This window comes from Glandiceps talaboti, chromosome 11, assembly GCF_964340395.1.
Source record: "Glandiceps talaboti chromosome 11, keGlaTala1.1, whole genome shotgun sequence".
Classification (NCBI taxonomy): Eukaryota; Metazoa; Hemichordata; class Enteropneusta; family Spengelidae; genus Glandiceps; species Glandiceps talaboti.
In genome coordinates this window covers 8,633,090-8,657,225 of record NC_135559.1, presented here as the reverse complement: position 1 = coordinate 8,657,225, position 24,136 = coordinate 8,633,090, and the positions used below count along the sequence as shown (strand labels likewise).

General features: G+C 37.8%; 1 protein-coding gene across 4 annotated transcripts in view; it reads right to left on the bottom strand.

The window, feature by feature from the left end:
• Nucleotides 1-14,617: 14,617 nt before the first annotated feature.
• LOC144441955 (transcription factor Sox-3-like) overlaps nt 14,618-24,136 on the bottom strand; it is a 121,960-nt gene continuing 112,441 nt past the window's right edge. For all 4 annotated transcript variants that reach the window (XR_013481595.1, XR_013481594.1, XR_013481596.1 and 1 more), the window contains one exon: nt 14,618-15,095. Coding sequence is in view for 1 of the 4 variants with exons in the window: in XM_078131222.1 (XP_077987348.1) it covers nt 15,049-15,095 (47 nt within the window). In the remaining 3 variants the exon portion in view is untranslated. The remainder of the gene's footprint in view (nt 15,096-24,136) is intronic.

Here is a 24,136-nt window from a genome sequence, read left to right as displayed (position 1 = left end):
AATTAATGGTTTGTTGTTTACTCTGTGTGTGTGTGTGGTGGGGGGGGGGGGCGAGGTCTGTTTGCCCAAAATTTACTTTTCAGAGAATCTTCATATGCGCTCAAAAATGATCACTTCTGAAAAAAATGACTGTCTAATGGTCTTTGGGAAGTGTCACATATTTGTTTTTGTATTTACAAGATTTTGATTGGAACATAAAAAGTTATACATAACAGGTTTTTAAGGTGTCACATATTTACGAAACAGTTGCTGGGCAGGATTGTATTCAAAACATAAGATGCGTTAGTAGTTATTAAAAAGATAGAAGTTAGTTGATGGGTGATGATACAGAACAACCAATAAATGCTGAGATCAGGCAAAATGATAAAAAAATGCTTGTTTCCGATAATATGACTTCAGAAAGAACGGGTAGGTAGATCGGAATTTTATCATATTTTACTTTAATTGTTTTAATTACGTCGACCTCAAGATAAGATACTCGTCGGTCACAATACTTCGTGAGAGTTTGATGAGATGTAAAAGAAGTAAATGAAGACAATTATAAGTTAAGTAGATGAACACCTTATGCAGACTGTACTGTCACAGTCTAAAAAGACCTGGTTTCTCTCGGGAATACGATTTTTTAAAAAGTGACCACAGATAAGGCAAAAGTATGAAGGTGTAAACGGAAATAGAACTTGCTAATTTTACCTTTTTGCACGGAAAAGAGTGTTTAGGGTCGAGGGCTTAGATTAGGGTCGGTCGTGTTATCGGAAACTCACTAGTCTATTTTGCTATTTGGCCTCAGCATCGCTACAGATCACTGGGCCTCTACAACCACCCCACCCCCGTCCCCGCCATACACCTTCTGTTTATTTATTTTGAAGGTGAAACTATTTTCTAGTACACGAAGGTGGTATACATGTAGAGAAATAAAATGTGGACGTGTTATATTTGACAGCGTTATCATCCAGTATGGTCTATATAGTACACGATAAAAGATGTATGTGATTTCAAAATTGTATTCACACACTCCTCCTGTCAGTCACTCATACAAATTTCAAAGCGATTGTATTTTCTTCCTAATTTGATCGACAACCCTGCGTGAAAACACTGTACATCAGGTCAAACTTTGCAGTAGCGTCTGGCCAAGCCTGCTGCATGAACTAACATATGGGGAAAATGCGAGATGGGGCGAGGAAAGTCCCACCCGCGGAGTTATTGAAAAATCCAATTATACGGGTGGGGAGCTGTTGCCCTTGGTACTAAATGACATTTACATGTATTAAAAAATCTTTAATAGTGTCAGCCCAGCGGTGACAGAATGTATCATTTGAGATATGACGTTTTCGCGTGATAAAAGCAATCATATTTACAGCATCTTCACAATCCACAAATACGGGGTTTAGATTCCGGATTTCAGAGCAATTTGACGCTAGGCTTTTTCTATTGCCGCAATATTTATTCCTGTCAGTGTGTGTATTTTGTACAAGGTACAGATGAGTGACGTTACTATAGTTGCTTGTTTTCATTTGACTTCTCCCATTCAAGTGTTTTGCAGTATAACTAACAACTCTCGCCGCAAATTCCCCATATGTACGATTTTTTGCATTTAATACACTTCATATGTCCCATCAGTAGTTCTTCATTCTCATTAAGTCACTAAGCAACCCCGTCTCTATTCATTTCTCTCTTTTCTTCCGATGTCATCTTTCACATCCGGTTAGTTTCCGCAACTTCCGTTTTCCACTTCTGCGTCTCTAAATTAGCCTCATTACAAAGTTCTCACCTGTCGTTTGTATCCTCGTCCCAGGCTCTATTTTCCTTTGTTTCCCTTTACCAGCCTTCTCTAATAACTTCCCACTTTCATTTTTAACACTTTTGAATCAGCCCAGAGCATAGGGCAGAATCCGTCGGCTCCTTCCGCCCATGTTGACTGAAAATATGGTCGGCAGTAATTCTGTGCCCTGCGGAACACGGTTTTTCCTGCCATCATCTATATCCAGAAGACTAAATCTCCTTTAAAATCGTCACTCTATGTTGCGAAATCTTGTAAAGTGTAAATCAAAGTTGAAATATACACTATGTCTATTTCACTTTCGATTGAAACAATTACAAGGGGATAAAGTCACATTTACTACCCTCTAACAGAGACTCTGTTATCGTATTTCATCCGAGGCAGAAATATAGACAAACAGTGGTTTTATTAAACGCGGTTATCAATCACGGAGTCTACAAAGAAATAGGGAAAAAATTAATAACGAATAAAGGGCTGAGACGAATGAGATGTCAATTAAGTGAGTGGTTGACTTCGACTTATGATGTCCATATCAAAAGATCGGGTTCAGGATGTCAAAAACACGGTCATCAAATGCCTCATGTACATTTCATCGGAAAAATAATATTGTTAATTTTTGTCAAATTGCTTTTTCATTGTCATTTCAAAATGCAATAAAAGTGAGTGTTGCATTATTACTGCAATATCGCATTGTTCTCAATAAACGTTGAGGCAGAAAACAAAAAGCAAAGGAACCGAATAGACACACGCAACAATTAGATGATGTAGTCAGTCCTATTGTCGTATATCATTTTTCCCGCCAAATCACACCGATCAGAAATTCTAGGTTTTTGATCATTTTTGTACGAAAATCAGAATCATTTTGATTTCAAAAAAAAGTGAAGAAGGTTGCTTTAGGAATTAACACCGTAGGAAATCGAAAAACCCGTAGAGATATATCTGGAGAGAACAAGTCATTGAAATCAAAAGTTTGCTGAGCCTTTCAACCGTACTGTGTGTGTATACATGTACACATATTACAGTTGTGTTTTTGACCCATGGACTTTATCGGAAGCAGTTATTTTCAAAAGTATCGTGAAGACGGTATTTTTTATATTTCGATAATATTTTCAATTTAAATGGGTAGCGGAAGGAAAAAAGAAAGCTCCCAATACTATGAATAGGTAAGCTATTGAAACAGACAGTGTTCGGCAGTTACTGAGCGCGTGGGTTTTTTGTTAAAACCAATTCATTTCATTCACTCAGCTATAGTCGTGTATGTTTTATCTTCAGGGCGGCCATCTTGTATTGAATCGTGAAACACGAGAAAGGGTTTGAAAGAATAGTTTTATTGCACAGCTGACCCGAACGACCCCTGTATTGAAGTTTCTATTGTTTGCTGTCCTTGATTCACACTCTGTCCATCGTTCACGTCAATTGTCTAAGTACATAATGATTTTTCTATCTTGTCTGCCGAAAGCGAGCAAAAAAAATAACAGAAAATTCGTCGGATATTTATCACCACTATCTGACATTGCATGACAAAAAAGCAGTTAGTAATGGATAGATATTTGATATGCGGGATTAGGCGTTTTAATATGATGATGACATCATCAATGTATAAAGCTATTAACGTCATCAAATTCTCATCAGAAATCAATATGCACTGAATTGCCCAAGTTCACTCCTAGCATGAGAGACAGGGGATGTGAAAAAGTTATAACTTTAAAAAAATACTGACTGAAAGTATGTTAAATTCAAATAGCCCAATACTGCCTACAATGATATATACATACATGTTTATACACTTGTATGTATGTATGTATGTATGTATGTATGTATGTATGTATGTATGTATGTATGTATGTGTGTGTGTGTGTGTGCGTGCGTGCGTGCGTGCGTGCATGCATGCATGCATGCATGCATGCATGTATGTATGTATGTATGTATGTATGTATGTATGTATGTAAGTATGCATGTATGTATGCATGCGTGTATGTATGTATGTATGTATGTATGTATGTATGTATGTATGTATGTGTGTATGTATGTATGTGTGTGTATGTATGTATGTATGTATGTATGTATGTATGTATGTATGTATGCATGCATGCGTGCGTGCGTGCGTGCGTGCGTGTATGTATGTATGTATGTATGTATGTATATGTGTGTGTGTCTGTCTGTCTGTCTGTCTGTCTGTCTGTCTGTCTGTCTATCTATCTATCTATCTATCTATCTATCTATCTATCTATCTATCTATCTATCTATCTATCTATCTATCTATCTATCTATCTATCTATCTATCTATCTATCTATGTTTGATGACTGAGAATAATTGGTCAGATAATTAGTACATGGGATTTCTTTAACACGGTCGTCTGTTAAAGGTTAAACTTTTTTAAACAGTTGATCATATGTATAAAGTTCTGTATAATATATTATCTAACATTAACACAGTTAGATTAAATTCTCAGGGATGTTCAACAGACATAGTATTATTTAGTTTTTTTTTTTTAGAAACATGGCCAGAAATGTGAAGTATCTATATTCCTTTAAAGGCTCAATGAAAGTTTATCTATAAAAGTGTTTTCTCCAAAATTATATATTTTTTTATTTGTCTTGTTTTTTCCCCTTGTTGGTTCATTTATTTTAAATACGTTTTGTTACTCTAACGTCAAAATGTAATGGACATTAACTAATTAACTAATTACCAAATTAATTGAAATACAAGACTGTTAACTGAGATACAATAATTAAAAATCAAAATTTGTCAATTTAGTGACAGTAAACGGAGATAGAGTGTTGCCTCAGATTTCATCACGCTGGTTTCAAGTGTTACCTGCTCAATATAGTTGGGAAGTATCTGGCTGAGAGGTTACTTCATAAATTTAGAATGAAAGTTTGTAGCTCTTCCATTCGGACGTGGAGCATCATCATGAATTTGACTTTTTTTTCTGTGTGTTGTTTTTTGCACTAACGTATATTTATCCTCTCTCACACATGATTGCTTAGTATGCAACGCTTGGTGTATCTGTTTCTATTCTTCAATATTGTCTGAAATATACTTCACAATTTTCCGCTCGACTGATGACATTTGGAAACGAGTTAAAAAGAATTGTTGTGAAAAACGGGTCATCCAGGAACGAGTCAATTGAATGCAGCCAAGCTTGTCGCAGTAGTGTGTTTTCGGTGGTTAGTACAAGTGACGGCGACCATCGCCATGAGTCTCCTTAGATCACATTTTCAAAACCATCAACGAACTGTCACCGCTAGATCGACTGTTATAGTAAAATAACACAGTAATACGCATTTGTTATCTATTGTCACATTTCACAGATGATGTCACTTACAAAATTGTTAGATTTCAACTACTCGTCACATCTCAATGCTTATTACAGCCAACGTCACGCTCGGTTGACGAGGGGCGAATCTGTACTGACTGAGTTGGCAACATTTTTAGTTTTCGTCCTCTCGGTTATACATACATAGCAGTGTATAGAAAGATCCCAGACGAGCGGACACGCTGTCTGTACGGTAGACGAAAGCTGCAAAACTTTTAATCAACTTGACTCTGTATTAATTTGCGGTGACATGTGTGTTAATATAGAACACAGATAATTCTACGACACCTCTAACGCTTTAAGCATCTCCAGAGATGAGGCAGTAGAATTACTTGTACTTCGTGTTAACTGATTAGCTTACGTTAGTTCCAGCTGCTCTCTGTTGAATACTAACCTAGCGGCCTACTGCTCATATAGTCTGACAAGTGACTCGATTTATGTCCATCATTCCGTTGACCAAGACCTCACAACTCATTTATTATCGACGCTATACGTGCACCTTTCCTTAAGTTGGTCAGGCAATCAGCGCTAACGTTGAGCTTTCATCTAATGTTAGAAAGTATCGTTGCTGTTGTAAATATTACAGACAAAAAAAAGATCCTCCCCACTTCCGCATTTCGTATTTTTTGTTTCGTTGAAACGTAAACTTAACCAAAGTTCACTACTTCCTGTATGTGTTTCTTCTTTTAAAATCAAGACATAAATGTTGTCGTCTTAATAACCCCCCCCCATCTATTTCATCTTTATATATACTTTTCATCGAATATTCAATAACGTCGCACTGCAAGTCTATGTTCTCCTTAATATCACACCCCTCCATTTGTTAAACAATTTTATCTAATTATAGCTCAAATGTTCAATTTGGTCACAAACTACATATATTGTGCTATTACCTTATATTTCACATCAGTTATGTAATACTTGTAACATCCGTGTTACATTTCACATAATCACATTGCACCATGTTCATATTTTTATGTAACATTTGGCGCCATCGATTACAATCCACGTGTATTTCATCCAAACACCTAAAATTTCCAAACGTCAGACATTGGTTAGTGTGTCCATTTCATCCACAATGCGATCGAAAGATTTGTTTCCGATTCCACACTTACATAAAGTTGCAGCTGTAAAAAATAGTAAATATCGCCTGCTAAGTATCCCCTACTTAATTTCACGAGTGAAAATATGTTGTTTTTCATTTTTTTTGTTCCATCATAGTATATCATATGAAATATTGTATATTGCTTCATTAATGTTAATTTACACAAATTGAGTATTTGATCTCTCCACCGTGATATATGTCATAAATGTTGTATATTTCATCCACCCCGGTGGTACATTTCATTAAATGTGTCTATCCAGATGTTTCCAAAGTTCATTTCATTCGTTCCGATGTATCATGTCATTAAGTAATTCATTTCATCAAATTGTGTGTTTCGTTTCAGCTGATTAACATTTTATCTATTCTGACGTCGCATTTCATACATTGTTGTCCATCACTAGAAGTGTCCATGTTACATTTCAGGGATATATCTTGTCATTAATGCTACATTTTTCTTAATTCGTGTAAGTTTCAGAAACCATGTGGGTTTTCTGTGTTCATTTCATCACATAATGCTGCAATTCATTTCACTTTGTTTTATTACATTTTATAAGTTGTTTCATTTTGGTTCCAAATATAAGGCATGACAAGTCTGTTGCATCAAATGTTTACAATTCCAAATAAAATGTGCTCCTTTTAATCAATGGTACATTTGCGAATAGAAGGCCCAATGTGTCTATTTCACCAATGTTGCGAATAGAAGGTACAATGTGTCCATTTCACCAATGTTGCGAATAGAAGGCACAATGTGTCCATTTCCCCAATGTTGCGAATAGAAGGCACAATGTGTCTATTTCACCTATATTGCGAATAGAAGGCACAATGTGTCTATTTCACCAAAGTTGCGAATAGAAGGCACAATGTGTCCATTTCACCTATGTTGCGAATAGAAGGCACAATGTGTCCATTTCACCAATGTTGCGAATAGAAGGTACAATGTGTCTATTTCACCAATGTTGCGAATAGAAGGCTCAATTTGTTCATTTCATCAAATGTTACATTTGCGAATAGAAGGCACAGTGTGTACATTTCACCAATGTTGCGAATAGAAGGCACAATGTGTCTATTTCATCAAATGTTACATTTGCGAATAGAAGGCACAATTTGTCCATTTCATCAAATGTTACATTTGCGAATAGAAGGCACAATGTGTACATTTCATCAAATGTTACATTTGCGAATGGAAGGCAGAATGTGTCCATTTCATCAAATGTTACATTTACGAATGAAAGGCACAGTGTGTCCATTTCATCAAATGTTAAGCTTACAGTTGCGAAAAGAAGAGTGACACAGTATTTCCATTTCATCAAACTTTACAGTTGCCAATAGAAGACAAAATGTGTCCATTTCATCAAATGTTACAGTTGCTAATCATATGTGCCCGATCTCTAGTTTGCATTTCATCCATGTAATACGTATACAATTGTGAAATATTACTCTTTGGGACTCTCGGTGCACGAAGTTTCACTTCTGATACACCAATATGGTACATTGCATATGCCCACATGTTTCGTTTCATGAAATGTATCAGTTTGCCCGTTACGATCCCTATGTTGATTTCATTTCAATATTACGCCTTCTATGGTGTTACATTTCATTCCCATTTGTTAAATTTCAGTCAAATCCCAGCTTTTTTATCCGACCTTATGTCTTATTTCAACAACTATTAGTTTATTTCTCCCCGTGTGTCGTATTTCATTCATCATATTGCAGTGTCACGTATCACTTCCCCGTGTTGCATATCGCACCAATACGTTACCTCTCATGTCGCCCTATGCTCGAAATACAAGAAATGCCCCTCCCCCCACCCCACCCCTCATGTTGTATTTCATCTTTTAAAGTGTACTATTTCGTTGTGTTAAATTTCGACTTCTAATGTTGCATTTCAATGAAAGTGTTACATTTCATATTACCGAGTTTCTATTCATTAAATGTTGCGATTGATTGTTGTTCACTTGGAGTATTGGATTCGTGTAAAGAATAACGTGTGTTTATTCATAATGTTGCTTTCATCAGTTCGTAACAGTTTGTTACCCGTATGTTTCGTTTCGTAAAAATGTTGCGCTTATGTTACATTTTCATTAAAATTGCCACAATTTATTTGAACAAGTTCATTTCTTTAAAAAAAAAAGTTGACCTTGGTTTGTTTCTATGTTACATTTCATCCAAATTTATTAATGTATTTGACCTTGTTAATTTCTTTCAAAATTCTGCCCTTGGTTGGTTTCTGTGATGTATTTCATCACAATTACTACGAATAATTTGAGCTCGTGTTTCGATTTATGAAAAAAGTTGGACTTGGTTCTCTTTCGTATTGTGTTTTATCAAAGTGCTAAAATTCATTTGGTCATGAGTTTCATTTCTTAAAAAGGTTGCCCTTGGTTCCATGTTTCTATGAATACATTTATTAACAATTGCTACAAATCAGTTGACCGTGTGTTTCGTTTCATAAAAATTGAACTTGCTTCGTTTCTGTGTTGCGTTTCATGAAATTGCTACAAACCATTTAAGCACGTGTTTCAATTCATGGTTTAAAAAATGTATGTGATTCGTTTCTTTCTGTGTGTTACATTTCATCGAAATTGACACAATGTATTTAATCACGTGTTTCATTTCTTAAAAGTTGCCCTTGGTACGTTTCTGTTATGCGTACATCTCATCAAAATTGATAGAAACTATTCGACTACGTGTTTCGATACATATAAATTTGGGCTTGATTCGTTTCTGTGTTGCATTTAATGAAAAGTGTCATGTACAATCTATATTTATTTTGTTGTGTTGTGTTGTGTTGTGTTGTGTTGTGTTGTGTTGTGTTGTGTTGTGTTGTGTTGTGTTGTGTTGTGTTGTGTTGTGTTGCGTTGCGTTGTGTTGCGTTGCGTTGCGTTGCGTTGCGTTGTGTTGTGTTGTGTTGTGTTGTGTTGTGTTTCAAGAAATCTTACACTTTGATAATTTCCGCGTAGTATCCCACATATGTACGGCTAGAGAACGTTCAATTTTGGCTCCTAATTCTGGACTTAAGGTTTCATTTCATTTCACGTTTCAGTTACCCCAGCCATATGTTGCATTTTGTGTGTTCTGAAAATGGCAATGCTCCCATCGTATCGACTCCCGATATTGCATTTCATTAGATGTCGCTTTTCATCTGATAATAATACATTGCATATATATATCATGATTCCGTGTTGCATTTTAAATGTACTATCTCATGTACAATATTAAATGCGAGTCGACACGGCAGAACTTGATCAACGGAGATGTCCAAGTTACTCTTCTACCTCGCCTCGTCAGCTAGGCGACATTGCCAATACGAGAGAACTGCCTCGTATGAAATGTCACCATCGAATAATGAACTGCTCCACAGGGAAATCAATTTCAGTTCTAAAACAGAATGAAACTTAATTTGCCTGCTTTACGGAATGAAGATCTGCTAATTGCAAGATAATGCATGCGATATCCTAATCTAAGCGTATCCTTAGATCATTTAGAGGTAAGACAACGTGTCAACAGAATGAATAGTTATGATTTAACACATTGCTATTACCAATAACATATTTTGTTGACTACTTATCGCTCTGGGAGCGCGATTTGACATTTTAGGCCGGTTAAAAACTCGACTGAACCCGCATCCGGATATGACTCTCTCTACTGTAAAATCCGACGGATAAATTATGCAGAAGCTTGCGATTGCAAGCTAAACTCATTCATTCAATCGTCTCTCAGTTTTTTTTTTGGTTTTTCCGGATGGTACATCAAAAATTTATATGGAAAACATAGATAGAACGTGTCATTTGAATTACGAGCCAGTTTAATTGGCGAAACAATCGTCTAGCACATTTCCCAGAAGACTCGTATCGCTCGCGCCCTGCACACGTCTTGTTGCTTCATGAAATAAACATATCATGATAAGATTAGTATGGCGTATTCCATAATTTGGATTAGTACAATCTAGTCCTCGCTACATCATCCACTTCATCAATAATTAAATGCATTTTCCCATCTCGAAATTTCTTACGACTGAATTTTTTACGTTTTTGTCTGTTCAAAAGTTGACTTTTTTTTTTTTTTTTTTTTTTTTTTTTGGGGGGGGGGGGTTGATGGTCGTGATTCGGATGATTTCATTTCTCATCTCAGCGACTTTTCCTCGCTTGCCTGTTGCATGGCAACGGTTATGGAATCTTAGCAACCGTTTCCGGGCCGATAGCGGTGCCTGCATCCCTCCCCATTTGTTGGACAAAGAGAAGTCGTTATCTGCCATTGTTATAGACGTGTCTCCAATTTCGCTCGGCAGAGTCCTACCCCAATTGTTTCCCATCCCCCTTCTGTTCTTATCAGTACTATTCAAGCTCATCATTTTCCCTAATTTTTCTCACTTCACGCGTTTTATGTGGCACAGTGTCATCTCTCCTACTTGTGTTCAAAAGAGACCGCTTAATTTACAGCGACATCAGACGGACAACTACTATCATGATTGCACCAATTTTCAACAGTTTTTTGGCACCGGCTATTACGATACACAATACAAAATGTACGACCCCGACCTTTCGATTACGTTCAAGATCAAAGTCTGCGAAGAAAATTATCTCGTCTATGTGAGTTTGTGTATGTATGTATGTATGTATGTATGTATGTATGTATGTATGTATGTATGCATGTATGTATGTATGTATTGCAGTGTATGTATGTATGTATGTATGTATGTATGTATGTATGTATGTATGTATGTATGTATGTATGTATGTATGTATGTATGTATGTATGTATGTATGTATGTATGTATGTATTTATTGCAGTGTATGTATGTATGTATGTATGTATGTATGTATGTATGTATGTATGTATGTGTGTGTGTGTATGTATGTATGTATGTATGTATGTATGTATGTATGTATGCATGCATGTATGTATGTATGTATGTATGTATGTATGTATTGCAGTGTATGTATGTATGTATGTATGTATGTATGTATGTATGTATGTATGTATGTATGTATGTATGTATGTATGCATGTATGTATGTATGTATGTATTGCAGTGTATGTATGTATGTATGTATGTATGTATGTATGTATGTATGTATGTATGTATGTATGTATGTATTTATTGCAGTGTATGTATGTATGTATGTATTTATTGCAGTGTATGTATGTATGTATGTATGTATGTATGTATGTATGTATGTATGTATGTATGTATGTATGTATGTATGTATGTGTGTATGTATGTATGTATTGCAATGTATTTGTGATGAAAGGTTTTGTCTTTTTGATCCCCCAAACTAATGATGGAAAGCCGTATGCAGACGATAATAGATAGTCAATATAGAACATTATCTACGGCGGCAATTTTGTCCGCGTGGTGTAATAAATAATATCGATAAAGGAATTTAGAAGGTTGTACATAAACGTTGGAAATGAAGTGTATATCATCATGAGGGTATACCCTATTGTAACGATCCTTAACTTTGTTGTCAGTGAACGACACCGCAAGATTGGCGGGAACATTGAACCGACTACATGGTACACATTCAAATGTGCAATTAAACCTTAGATATTTGTTTAAATACGTTATTTATGTCTAATGGTGCATATTGAGCGATCCCTTTGGCATATTGACATAGACATTTGCAAAATGCGTAAAAAATTAGTTGCTGTGTTTGCGTGTGAAGTCCATAATCCGACGAAGAGTCACTCCTACTGTTGCTATCACGGTCAAACCATTAATCGAAAAAAAATCGCAAATGTGACCAAAAATACGTGCCAATTTTTACCCCGAAATAAAAGAAAAAAGTCTTTAATTATCACGAAAGCTGGTCCACATCATAATCTTCTGGCGCGAAACGAGCGAAAAACGCACGATCGTTAAATTCGACCCACTTTTTTGTTGTTATAGACTCATTTTTTTTCATATGGAAAGATGAGTGTGAGCGTTGTGCCGGCTTCTACACACACATACACCCTACAGCGGTGTGACACATCATTACAATCACCAACCCGAATTAGAATATCTGTTTTCTGTACTCGCTGTGGGTATATGCACGCTGTCGAAACCACAATATATAGACAGCTAAAGTGACGTGACATCTCACGTGATATCGAATAAACAGGGTATTTTCATCGTCTGCTCAACTTTCCCGCCTTCAAACTACCTTGGTCGCCTAATTTCTGAACTGAAAACTGATACTACACTGCACATTTCAGCAATTTTGAAAGAAAATTCGCTTGCATAGGTAGGATCTCGGCAGGGTAGGTGATTATTTTGGGCTACATTAATAACAGTTATTTGCTAGTTCTAAGTGTTTCTATTAACGATCCGGGTCCGGCGATAGCTTCGGGGTAACGTTATAGAGGAGTCTGACGGCCTGCCAGCTTGGCTGAAAGCAAACGCATTTTTCAATTGAGCGCCCACGTTTGAAATCGGAAGCCTGTACAACTTACATCAGTAACTAAAACTAGAACGACCATCTCGGCTTTCGAGGCCTCGAAATGGTTGCTTATGAGAACAACTTGGTGTTCTTATGCTTCTGAGCGAAATGACACTCCTCGCTACTTTTTGCAGCTCGTATGTGTCACCGGCGCCGCACATAATTAGCAGCCAGAAAAACCAAAACTTGTTTTGGTATACATAAAAAACAACAGTATTTTAAAGTTTACAGGGGCAGCTGTAGTATTCCTTTTTTAGGGAAAACTTTTAAAAAAAAGTGATAAAAAAGGAGCTTTCGCGGAAAATTCAAATATGGCATATTATACACAATTAGGTCGGTTTTGAAAAAAATAAGAGTTAGGAAAACAAAGTGTAAGTATCACTTGAAGTCGATGATGACGGTTGAAATATTGGGTAAGACAGATCTACTTCAAATTTGGTGTCTGCGTATTTCGCCAGGCCTTACTGGTACATCGTAGGGCACGTAGAGTACACAAGCACGAAAAATACAGCCATATACAGCCCATGTCAATATTAGTACACGTGTGGTTACCATGGCAACAAGTGTTTGAACAAATGGGGGAATGTATTGTTAAGTGGTATAGCGCGTCAAATGTCGCAGCGAGTAGGACCATGTGGCGTGAAGGGCTATGTTCCTCATTTCAAACCATCTCTTAAGACAAATAAACTAAAGCAGACTTTCACCTTCCCTTTTGATTCACCTGAGCGTGTTTTCCGAAAATATTTCACATTCTTGCGCCGATAGCGACGGTGGCTGCGATGCGTCATACCTCCTTGAAACAATCCGAGGTATCGTGTAACGGTCCGAGAACACGTGCGATTGCTCGATGTTGAACTTCACTGTTGATAATATATATATATATAGAAAGAGCTAACGATTGGGGAGTGACTTGCTTTACAAATTCTATATCAATAAAATGCTGTTCGTTAGATTGTTCACAATTGTCTCTGCTGCGCGTGTAAAGAGAACTTTTTATATCTATTTCGTTGTGTCTGACAATATATGTTTCACTGTGTATTGTACTAGGTGTTAAGCTTTCTCATTCTTTCGCTATTGTCGTCATTATTTATCAATTTCGACAGAAGAATAAAACCCGTGGTTTTTTTTTCACTTACTCGTAATCGTCAACGACGCAGTTACATTGGCTGCCATTGAAATGACGACACTATAGTCAAAGTAAAAGGGGAGAGAGTGTCATCAATAAAATGCAGTTTGTTGAAGCGATGCCGGGAAGAACCCTCTACCGTTGTACGTGTGTTATGAATAGTGAATGTGTTCTGAAAGTTGTTGGAGAGATTTCAGTTAAGTCAAAACATTGCGGATTCGTCTAGCAGGGTATAGTAGACCAGACACACCACTATGTCACGTTCTTAGTGTGATTATCTCTATACCTACACCGGGCTTAATCACAGAGAGCCCATTAGAGTCGGCAAAATTCGCTTCTCAACAACAAGGTCAGGACCCTGTTCGCATGGTTCGTCTAAAAAACCGACAAACGCAACGTTTTGTTTACCAATTTACGTGCCTCGATCACCAATCGGTGGTTTTCCGTTGCGTATGTCGAGTGTCTTAACGAGAACACGACTTTCTTAAAGAAGCAGAAGAAGAACGGGGGAAACGAGTTGTTGAAGTCTACCAACTTTTCTTACAGAGCTCTTCACACATACATCATACACGTACTCATGCATAAACGCACGCACACACACACACACACACACACACATACATACATACATACATATATACATACATACATACATACATACATACATACATACATACATACATACATACATACATACATACATACATACATACATACATACATACATACATACATATACATGTATTTTATAATTCTGAATAGAATATGCAGTTAAACCGAATGTTCAGTCAGAAATGAAAAGAGTTTATTAACTTTTGGAAAAAAAAGATAGATTGATATGAAAAAAAACTGTACTAGGGTACCCTACTATAATTCTCATCAAATATATCATTGATAGTATTTCACCCACTACTTAATGCACAGCTAATGACAGCAAGGAATCTTATGTTGATTTCCCCTGACTCTTTTTCCTTCTCTGTAGAGACTCTACTACTAGTAGTTTGGTGTTCTTGCGGCGTTCCCAGCCCACACAGCTCCATCAAGTTTATGAATGTCTTGATTGACAATGTAAAAATAATAACCGATATCTCGTACACAAATGAATGGCTCGGTAACAGCAGCTGATATATCGTACACAGTGTAACACGGTAGCCGCAATTGACTTGACCTCTGACCTCACCCCACTCAGGCTGTGTCATTAGATGCAGGTGCGTTCATATTTACGTAATCGTACCGCCGGGTAGGTTCACTGTACACGTTCTGAGTGCAAACATGGTGGTTTTTTTTATCACAAGGTTCTCAGTCCTCATACGGCGACCCCATCATTTGTAGAAATCGTAGGCGATCTGAAATCAAAGAACAAGAGAAAGATAGAAATGATGTTAACGTCGGGTTTTTTTTTTTGGAATTACTAAATAATGTAACATTGTAACGTGACCTGCCAATATTGTTTATTTCCCCGTAGACCAACGCTTGGAAGATTTCAAAGGCGATCACACAACCATAAAATGTATTTTAACACATACCCAGATCATCATCAATCCCTGCTCACTCCCATTTACATGTAGAGATGGAATACCTTTCAACGCCTGTTTATGTATCCACAGTCCTTTCTCAAAGGACTGCGGCAATTAAAGTCAACACTAAAAGACTGATAAAATGACATCACTTCCAAAGAAGTGAAACATGTTCGAGTAGATAAACAAAATCAAATGCCATGAGTAATAAACTAACACACAAACAAACAAAGGAATGACAATTACAAGCAAATTCAAAACATTAAACAAAAAAACCGCGTCCTTGGGAAGACCGGTTCTTGTTCCTTTCTCTGGTCCGATAGTAGATTGAAACGAACACGTTGAACAACAAATCATCAAAAAAATACAATTTTTTAAGGAAAACTTCTTATTTCTTTTACATCATTATTTCCACCTGGAAGTGAGAGTTTCTAGCTATATCAAAGACCGGGTTTTTTATCTTTCGTGTATTTTCCAGGAAGGCTAAGAGTTTACGTGGAAAAAAACGGAATTCGATCGGTAAAGGTAACTCTGTTACTAGTAGTCCTGCGTGGTATGAGTTTAGAAATCTCGTATTTATTTATTTATTCACTTCGATAAGAAAAGGAACAGAACTTCAGCTGATGCCAAACAAATTTATTCAAAATCCTTGATGAGATAGTTATCATATTATGCTTACCAGACGTTTTTTTAGGCCAACAGATTTTAGCGGGGTTTTTTTCTAGGTCAGAATATACTCAAGCAACTTTTTTTTTCAAAGTCTCTGGTAGTATACTTTACAAATTATCTATATTGTCAGAACTAAGAACACTTTTGGCGGTCTTTTTTGAGACTATCAGACGACAATGTCACAAGAGGTTTGGGTTTAAAACTGCACTTAATTAACTTTTCCCGCTTTTTTTGGCAGGATTAATTTCAAAGTAACAGACTACATTTTCAAGTTCAGAACCAAAAACAAGTTGGCGTGCGCCCTCTCCCCCCCCCCCCCCCATGACTATCAGAAAAAATGCACTAAGACATGTGTTTCGAAGTTTTAGCAGGATAACTTTACAGAGTATGACAACCTGAATATATTTTCAGAACTAACAACACTGTTTTGGCGGGCTGATTTATTTCTTTGACTTCCAGACGATATTGTCATCAGAGCTTTAGGTTTATTCCTCAGCAGTTTTGACAGAAGACATTTTTTTCAGAATTGAGACGAAACGTTTGACAGTAACTGTTTTAATGTTCTCACTTTGACTACCAGACTATTGTTTCAAAACTTTAGATATATTTTTAAAAAGGCGCCAAATTTTTGCTGAGTACTAGAAGACATTTTCAGAACTGAGAACGAATTTTGGCTATTCCAAGTTTCACAGCATGATTGTTAACATCAGAGCTTTAAATTAGGAATACATGTGAATTAAAAAAAATGTTGTTTGATAATTACATGAAGCGAGTGTCTCTTATGAGAAAGCTATGGAGTATGTGATATTTGTGCGAAGTTCTTTAGTAGCAAACCAGTAGTCATTCGCGATGACCTCTCAACACTGCCTTGATATTGCACCCATTAGCCAAAATGTATTGAACCGGCTTCTAATTGGCGACCTCAATTTAAAATACGGCAGCGAGCTGCATTTTCGCCGCGTGTTTTACCACTCACGCTAATAAGAGGGTACGATGGCGTAAACTTTGATTAGGGGTAGCCGTCGTGACTTGCAAACCCTGGGACGTGTAAAAACACGACGCCGGCCATCACGAACATTAAGAAGAGTGTGCTGGAAAAATGATAACGATTCCACGCGGTGTGTAATGCATGAAAAAAAAACACTTTAATTCTGTCGCCGCCGCGGTCTCTCATTATATGGTGGTCTTGTGCGGGTATCTTTACATTACTCGTGTATAAGGTACGAATTCATCATTCCCACACCGGTATTTTAACTCATGACGTCAAAAGAAAAAAGCAAGGGTTGGGGGGAAAGCGGGGACGATCATACAAAAAATGGATAAATAGTACAAACAAATAACTTCCTTATAAAAAGCGCTATAACAATACTTATTTTCATATTCATTCATTGTCACTAGCACTGATCGCTTTCTGTTTATCATGCATCATCTAATTCTCGGCGTTGTAAAAAGCTCGTTTGGACAATCCGCAAAGTTTCGTGTTTGCCTTCATCGACCGGTTTTCCCTCACCCTGTTATTTTTACAACAAGCAGGACGAGCCGCTGAATGCTGCACGCCCCGGGCTATTACAAATTTGCATATTTGAGAAAAAAAGTCTTGTTGGGTAGATAGGTATATGCTGGCCTCCAAGCGATATGAGCGTAATTAACTTGAATGGGTACTGCACTTAAGGGCGCATACAATGTGCGAGACGCATAAAACTTCTCCATCTTCTAGGCTAGCAAATCTCTCATTCCCGCGTTTGTCGCTACTTTACTCTCCTATCCAACATATTCGGTCGACTCGTATCTTTTGATGAGCTGTGACCAGTACAGCTAAGGTGCGTAGGCGAGTATGACTCAACCTGATACCACTCGATTTTTTATTTTGGGCGTCGCCCACCATTGGGGATGAATTGGTACATACTTAATTATTGTACGTTTTGCAAATAACAAGGTTAGATCCACCTGGAAATAAACTAGTCTCTGATTGGTTGGTTGAAAGTCATACTTCGGTGTTTATGTCTTGTAGACCAATCAAAACACTCCTCAATCTGGTTGAGATAATCAGAAATAATCCCTATGACACTTTACATATTGAGATAAAATATGAACTTAAACTTGGGATCCAGAAAATGAGGGCAAATAATGTCCGACGCGTTATATTTTATTTTATGCTATAACGGGCGTAGATGAGCTCAGAGAGAGAGAGAGAGAGAGAGAGAGAGAGAGAGAGAGAGAGAGAGAGAGAGAGAGAGAGAGAGAGAGAGAGAGAGAGAGAGAGAGAGAGAGAGAGAGAGAGAGAGAGAGAGAGAGAGAGAGAGAGAGAGAGAGAGACTATCATTAATAAAAGTCCTGATCAATATTATAGCTTTTATTCTGTCAATGTCTGCCAACTTTCCAAAATGTGGCATAAATATGGTCGTATCGTCATCAAAGTGTCGGCCTTACGAGTCAACGAATTTTACTCGTACAGTTATATCCGGATGAATAGTGTCTACGTATGTTTCATGGACACCGGTGTGTCCGGTGAAAGCAAATGGAGGATCGATGCAGCATATGTAAATGACCCCGGGCAAAAGCGGCACGGTGTTCAACTACAAACGCGTGAAAGGAAAGGGAATTTCGAACAGGGGGCTTGGCTATGCGCTCTGAAATGAAAGTATTTGAAAAACTCCCCAGCACTACCACCATCAAACCTAGAATATGCACCTGGACGCCCGACCACAAGGAGACACACCCAAAAGTAAAGTGTCGCTACAAAATGAATGTGAAGAACTTCGCATTGCTTACTAATGCCAGACCTAAGTACTACCTGTATTACGCAGTGAGCCCCCTGCTGACTGGCCCTGCATTAGACGCCCATTAAGTGAAAGCTTCGCGTGAGTATATCTACTGTGTAAACTTCAACCTATCGATTGGTACAGGAGGTGTTTTGAAGTTCGCCGACACAATTTCCTTCTCTATGTTATTTTGTGTGTTAGCAAACAAACGTCCAGAAATTGTTTTTACTTCGACAGTTTGTGTAAAAAGTTTTCACCTTCGGCAGGAAGTAACGAACAAACAAACAAGTATGAGAGAAAAAAATTGATAGAAGTGGTCGAAAAAACGTATAAGCACAGCTGGTGGTGGTGATGACGTGTTGTCGAAACACCAAAGTCATTTGGTACCGCACCGGGAGACTGTTATTATCATGTTAGTTAATTTTCTGATTTCTTAATTTATATTTCAAATAAAAGAACGGTTGATGTGATATTATTTTAACATTACCATATAATTATACTGCTAGTAAACGATCTAACCATTTGTTTCTTTTCCCCAGCTCCGTGTGCCTGACTGATCGATACAACTTTCAACAAGTGTATTTACGTTGAATACTCGCCCATTAAAATCCGATACCTGGTGCGTCGTAGACATTTAAATATTATATGAGCCCACCATCGATAAATTCCACTTTGTTCGTAAAATTCGATAAAACTCCCCGAATTAGTCGCATCTCCCAGTAGGCCGGTCTTTTATTCCTCCCATGTTGTCAAAACTATGTACACCCTATCTCTCCTGACGCGACCGTGTCAAAATTGTTTTCACGGTTGTAGTTCGTGATGAATTGGGGGAAGTCTCACCTGGTATAATCCCACAAGATATGCAACACTTGTAGTGATATACAGGCACCAAATTGGAATATTTTTCTCATATAATAAATAGTTGGGATTGTAAACTCCCAAACACAGATTTCTATCAGTGGGCCCACTGTTTTACCAGTGTGGGTATATTAAACCGAAGTAGCGATACATCTGATCGGTTTTGATTTTAAAAAATTGTTAAAAGTTGGTACTAATAAAATCCAACGAGTGTTTGTCCCAAATGTCATTAAAATGACAAAAGGGAAATATCACACTGCGATTCAGTATAACGCCTGACTCGATTCGACCACACTCTCCTTCTCAATAAACAGAAATGTCATCACAGAATAAAATACACCCATTCATTGCCCCGATAATAACAGCAATGGTGGTCGACCAATAGATGAAGGTACGAGGAGGAACTCAAACAAACCTACAGAAAAGATTTGAACAAGTGGGTTTCCCCAACTTTAAGCTGAGAGCGATTACTTTTCAACTGGATGGTAGGTGGCCACTATGGTATGCGCATTCAAAGTTGGCGCTTTTTTTCCCCCGTAGATTTTCTTTATTACAACTTTAATTCTATAGACACTTGGAAGTGAATGCTGCGTCAACCAAAGTACGTAACAGTCTAATGTTGTTGTGTATATCATCTCTATTCTTTTACAGTATGCAAATGATGAGTCGTTTTGAAGCAAGTAGGGGTCGTAAGGAGATTTTGAAATGGTGCTTTTCTGTAATCTTCCCTATATTCACTTATCGTTGCAAAGCTACCGGGGATTTGGGCTAATTCCATCTCAATTACTCCAGCCAAAGAACAATAGACCCCTTTCCAGTTCAGTGAACTTGCTAGTTGACCAATAAACCCGATGACGTCATAGGCATCACAAACAGCATGAAAACACCCCCTCCCCCCAAAAAAAAGGGGGGAAAAGAGTTGAAAGTTTATCAATAAATATGTAACCTTTTTTTTTCACTTTGAATTCTTTTTGCTTGGATGACTGTTACCACCACACCTGGTCCGAACATGCCAAGAACGTGGTAGAGTCTAGCCGAAACGTTAATCAGCTTCCATTGTGTTAGAGGACCCGCCACCACTAAACTATGGGGGAAATGTTGTTGGGGGTTGTAGGGGCCAATCTCAGAGAAGCTAATTAGCCGTCCTGTATGAGTCAACCTTGTGGGGCGGCACATTGGGAGGAGTCTATGCAAGAATCTGAAGCTTACTGGGGAACACTTATTAATACTAAGCAGATTCAACCTCCGCGGCCCAATTTTTTTTTCTCAGCCAGGTCAATAATTCACTGCATTCTTGTATACTGCACTAATTAGAAAGCCTTGGCCGGCTCCCAACAAAACGTTATACCAACAGCTCTCGTCAAAGTCTGGGCTCCTCCCAAATTGTTGAAACCTTAAGACCAAATCAATTCTCAGACCAGCTTCTTTTTTCATACTGTTGTTTTCAAGCACAAAAGTTCTTTCTTCGGGCCCCTTCTATATCAAACAGGACATATAAAGGTACAGCCGTTCATCGTAACGCCGAAACAATTAACAAGGGGAAGCTCTGGTTGTGGAAAAACTGTTCATGTTTAAAGTGGTGAAACCGGAGGATCCCCCCGGTTTACGCTTGAGTACAGTTCGACTTGCCTGCACTCGGCTACATTGAGTTCTCCCGTCCAACACAAACCAGCTTTAATGTACAAAACATAGGGCTAAAGCGGAAGTGAAACATTCGGAAACACAAAGTGTGGGAAACTATCGTCAATAAAAATGACGTGACCTTTTTCACCCTGGTGCGGGAAGGTAGCTAGGGCGTGCATGTCATGATGAGAAGAAGGGTAAATATCATGATCAAGCTAGAATCTTTATGAAAAGCCAAATCTCCCTAGCAGCTGTCATTTGAAGAACTTCTACTTCTCTAAAAGAATTTACTTTAGCGTTTGGAATCACGCGAGTCTTCACTCTTAACAAGCTCTAATGGAAGTAGAACGCGTACTACATACAAAATGTTTGGTGTGTGATGTTTTCTAAACGTCGAGGAATAGTTGAATAATGCTGAACGCACGTGCGCTACTTGGTGATACGAGGTCCACGGACTTGTACGAATAAAGGCGAGGTTTCTATACCCCCTCACTGACTGGCCCTATTGTCCGAAATGTGTAGAGACCATCGTACTTGACTATCTTCAGTATTGTCTCGACTAGACCGCCTCAGTAATTTACCTTTCAGTAAAAGTTGGAAATGTAAACACAGAAACAAGCTAGTCTTCCTCTTCTTAACACTTGTATGCATTGCCTCTTATATAGCCCCAAAAAAAGAAAACACCGGTAAACAAGCTTTGTGTGTCGATATATAAAAACATACTAAAGTATTGCAGAACGTTATTGTGAGAAAGACAAAATAAGGTAGCCGGTGAAGAGACATACGCGTGGTCTTCGCCACTCATAGTTAGACCCCTAATGTTGGTTCAGTTTCAGAAAAACACACATCAACGTAAAAAGACGTAAACTACAACATAAGCTACGAGGTGTCCATAAGCAACCATCTTTTGTAAGCATCATACGAAAAAGCAAACATTCCCAGCATGCTGGAACCTCCATGAGTAGGCAAGTACATATGAATTTTGAAATGATAAATTCTTACTGAAACAAAAACAAGTCTTCGAAAATGGGTTCAGAAGACATTAAAATTTAAAGCGGGTTTGAAAATGTCCCATTACCACAGCTATTTCGTTAATGAAATGAAAAAAGTTCCATTCAGTTGTGCATGTTCGTTCATACTTTTTTTTTTTTTTTTTTTTTTTTTTTACATAACTTTAGTTTTGTTTTGCTTTCTCTTTAATTTGCTTCCCGAGTGAATATGTTTCCTAACACACAAAAAAAATATGATTTAGCATTCTGTTCTTTTGAGTGAATGAATGGATACAAGCATGTTAAATCGTGTCAATCCGTACATTCCGGTAGTCCTTTATTGAGGAACAAAATCAGAACAATGGAGCTAAATTTAGTTGTTTTTTTATTTAGTGAAATGAAAGGGCACAGGGAATCAGATGATATAAGTTGACTCTCATCAAAAACCCAAAGTACAGTGTTTAAAATTAATGATCAACAAAACTTTGAAGGACGGTGATCGACTGCTAGTTATACGTTCATTTCTAACTTCTGATTTCTCTGACTGTATAAGAAGCCGACAGCGTGTGTATCCGTCAGACTTCTGACTTTTCTACTCCGTAGAAGTCGTTTTATTTTGCATACGTAATTTTTTTCATGTAATTTGTGCGCCTGACATCACTTTTTTTTTTAGACTACGTTTCTATGAAAATAATCCACCACGATTCAATATAAAAAAGCAGATTCGAATTACAGCTGTGAGCTTCAACTCCAAGACGTTTCTCACGTGAGAAGCGAAAGACCTTGTCGGGCAGATCGAAGTTTAAATCGCCTAACAATTGACTCAATTTGCACGTCAACAAGTATGTCCACACAGGCCAACTGTGCACTGGTTTTAAATATTACGTAATCACGAGTGCAATAAACTCACTTGGACTTTCATTAGTCCGTCTGTTCAATACACAGACTTAAAAAAAAAATATGCCGTTGGCTTTTTATTATGATGCCAATCGGATCTGAACTAGTGCTAGTGGTAACTTGTTCGTGTATAAGTTGCAGGAAAACTAATATCGAACGCTTAAAGGGGAGAAAGAAGCAGCTTATACGGCACTTGAGATGGGGTAAAAGTGAAAGTTTCCCACCTAAGAATTCAGGCCCGCGCCAACCAGTCTTCTGGTGCTCATCATCAGCGAATGGGTTGTTTCTTAGAAGTACTCTTACAAATTTACCATGAACTTATTTCTCCGCTAAAATGAACAATTCGAGAATCTTGTGTTCTGATATCCTTTGAGAAACAAAGACTTATTTGGTCGGGGATGATGATCAAAAATAGGTCTCGTCGCAATATTGGTTATGATAAGCATGGACTTGAGAATTACTACAAAGGGAAACCTCCCCGAGAGGTTCTGTTAAGCTATCGACAACTTTCATCGTTCTTACGTTCACAGACCACAAAGTACCAAAGATCCGTACATGAAGAAAAACCATCACACTGAAGAGTTGGTCTTTCGTTGAGCAGTAGTAATGGGCACCTATTCTAGACCATTCTAGGCTAATTGAGAGTACTCTGAACGGACAGGAGTCCCGCATGTATCGGTGTTGAGTGTACACCTTACACAGTTCGAAGGACCATGTAATACGTTAGACATATCATTCTCACAGCTCCTACAATATCCACCTATCTAAGTCATCAACAATATATTCAAATATATATCCTCATATAAGAGGTCAGTGGGAAAGTTCACAAACCACGGAAACTTTAATGAAAAAAGCTCGGAAAACGTGTCAAAAGAGTAAAGAATGCATTTATTTGACTAGTTTCAACAACACTGACACATCAGTGGGAATAATTAGTCAGATGTCGCGGCCAGCTGGCCCAGCAAAGTCAGTAAAATCGATGGCAGAGTTTGAGTATGTTGGCGAGCTAGTAGATAATGTCATCGATTATTTCCTAGGTGCAATTAGAAGTGACAGCGTTCGCATTCCGCTA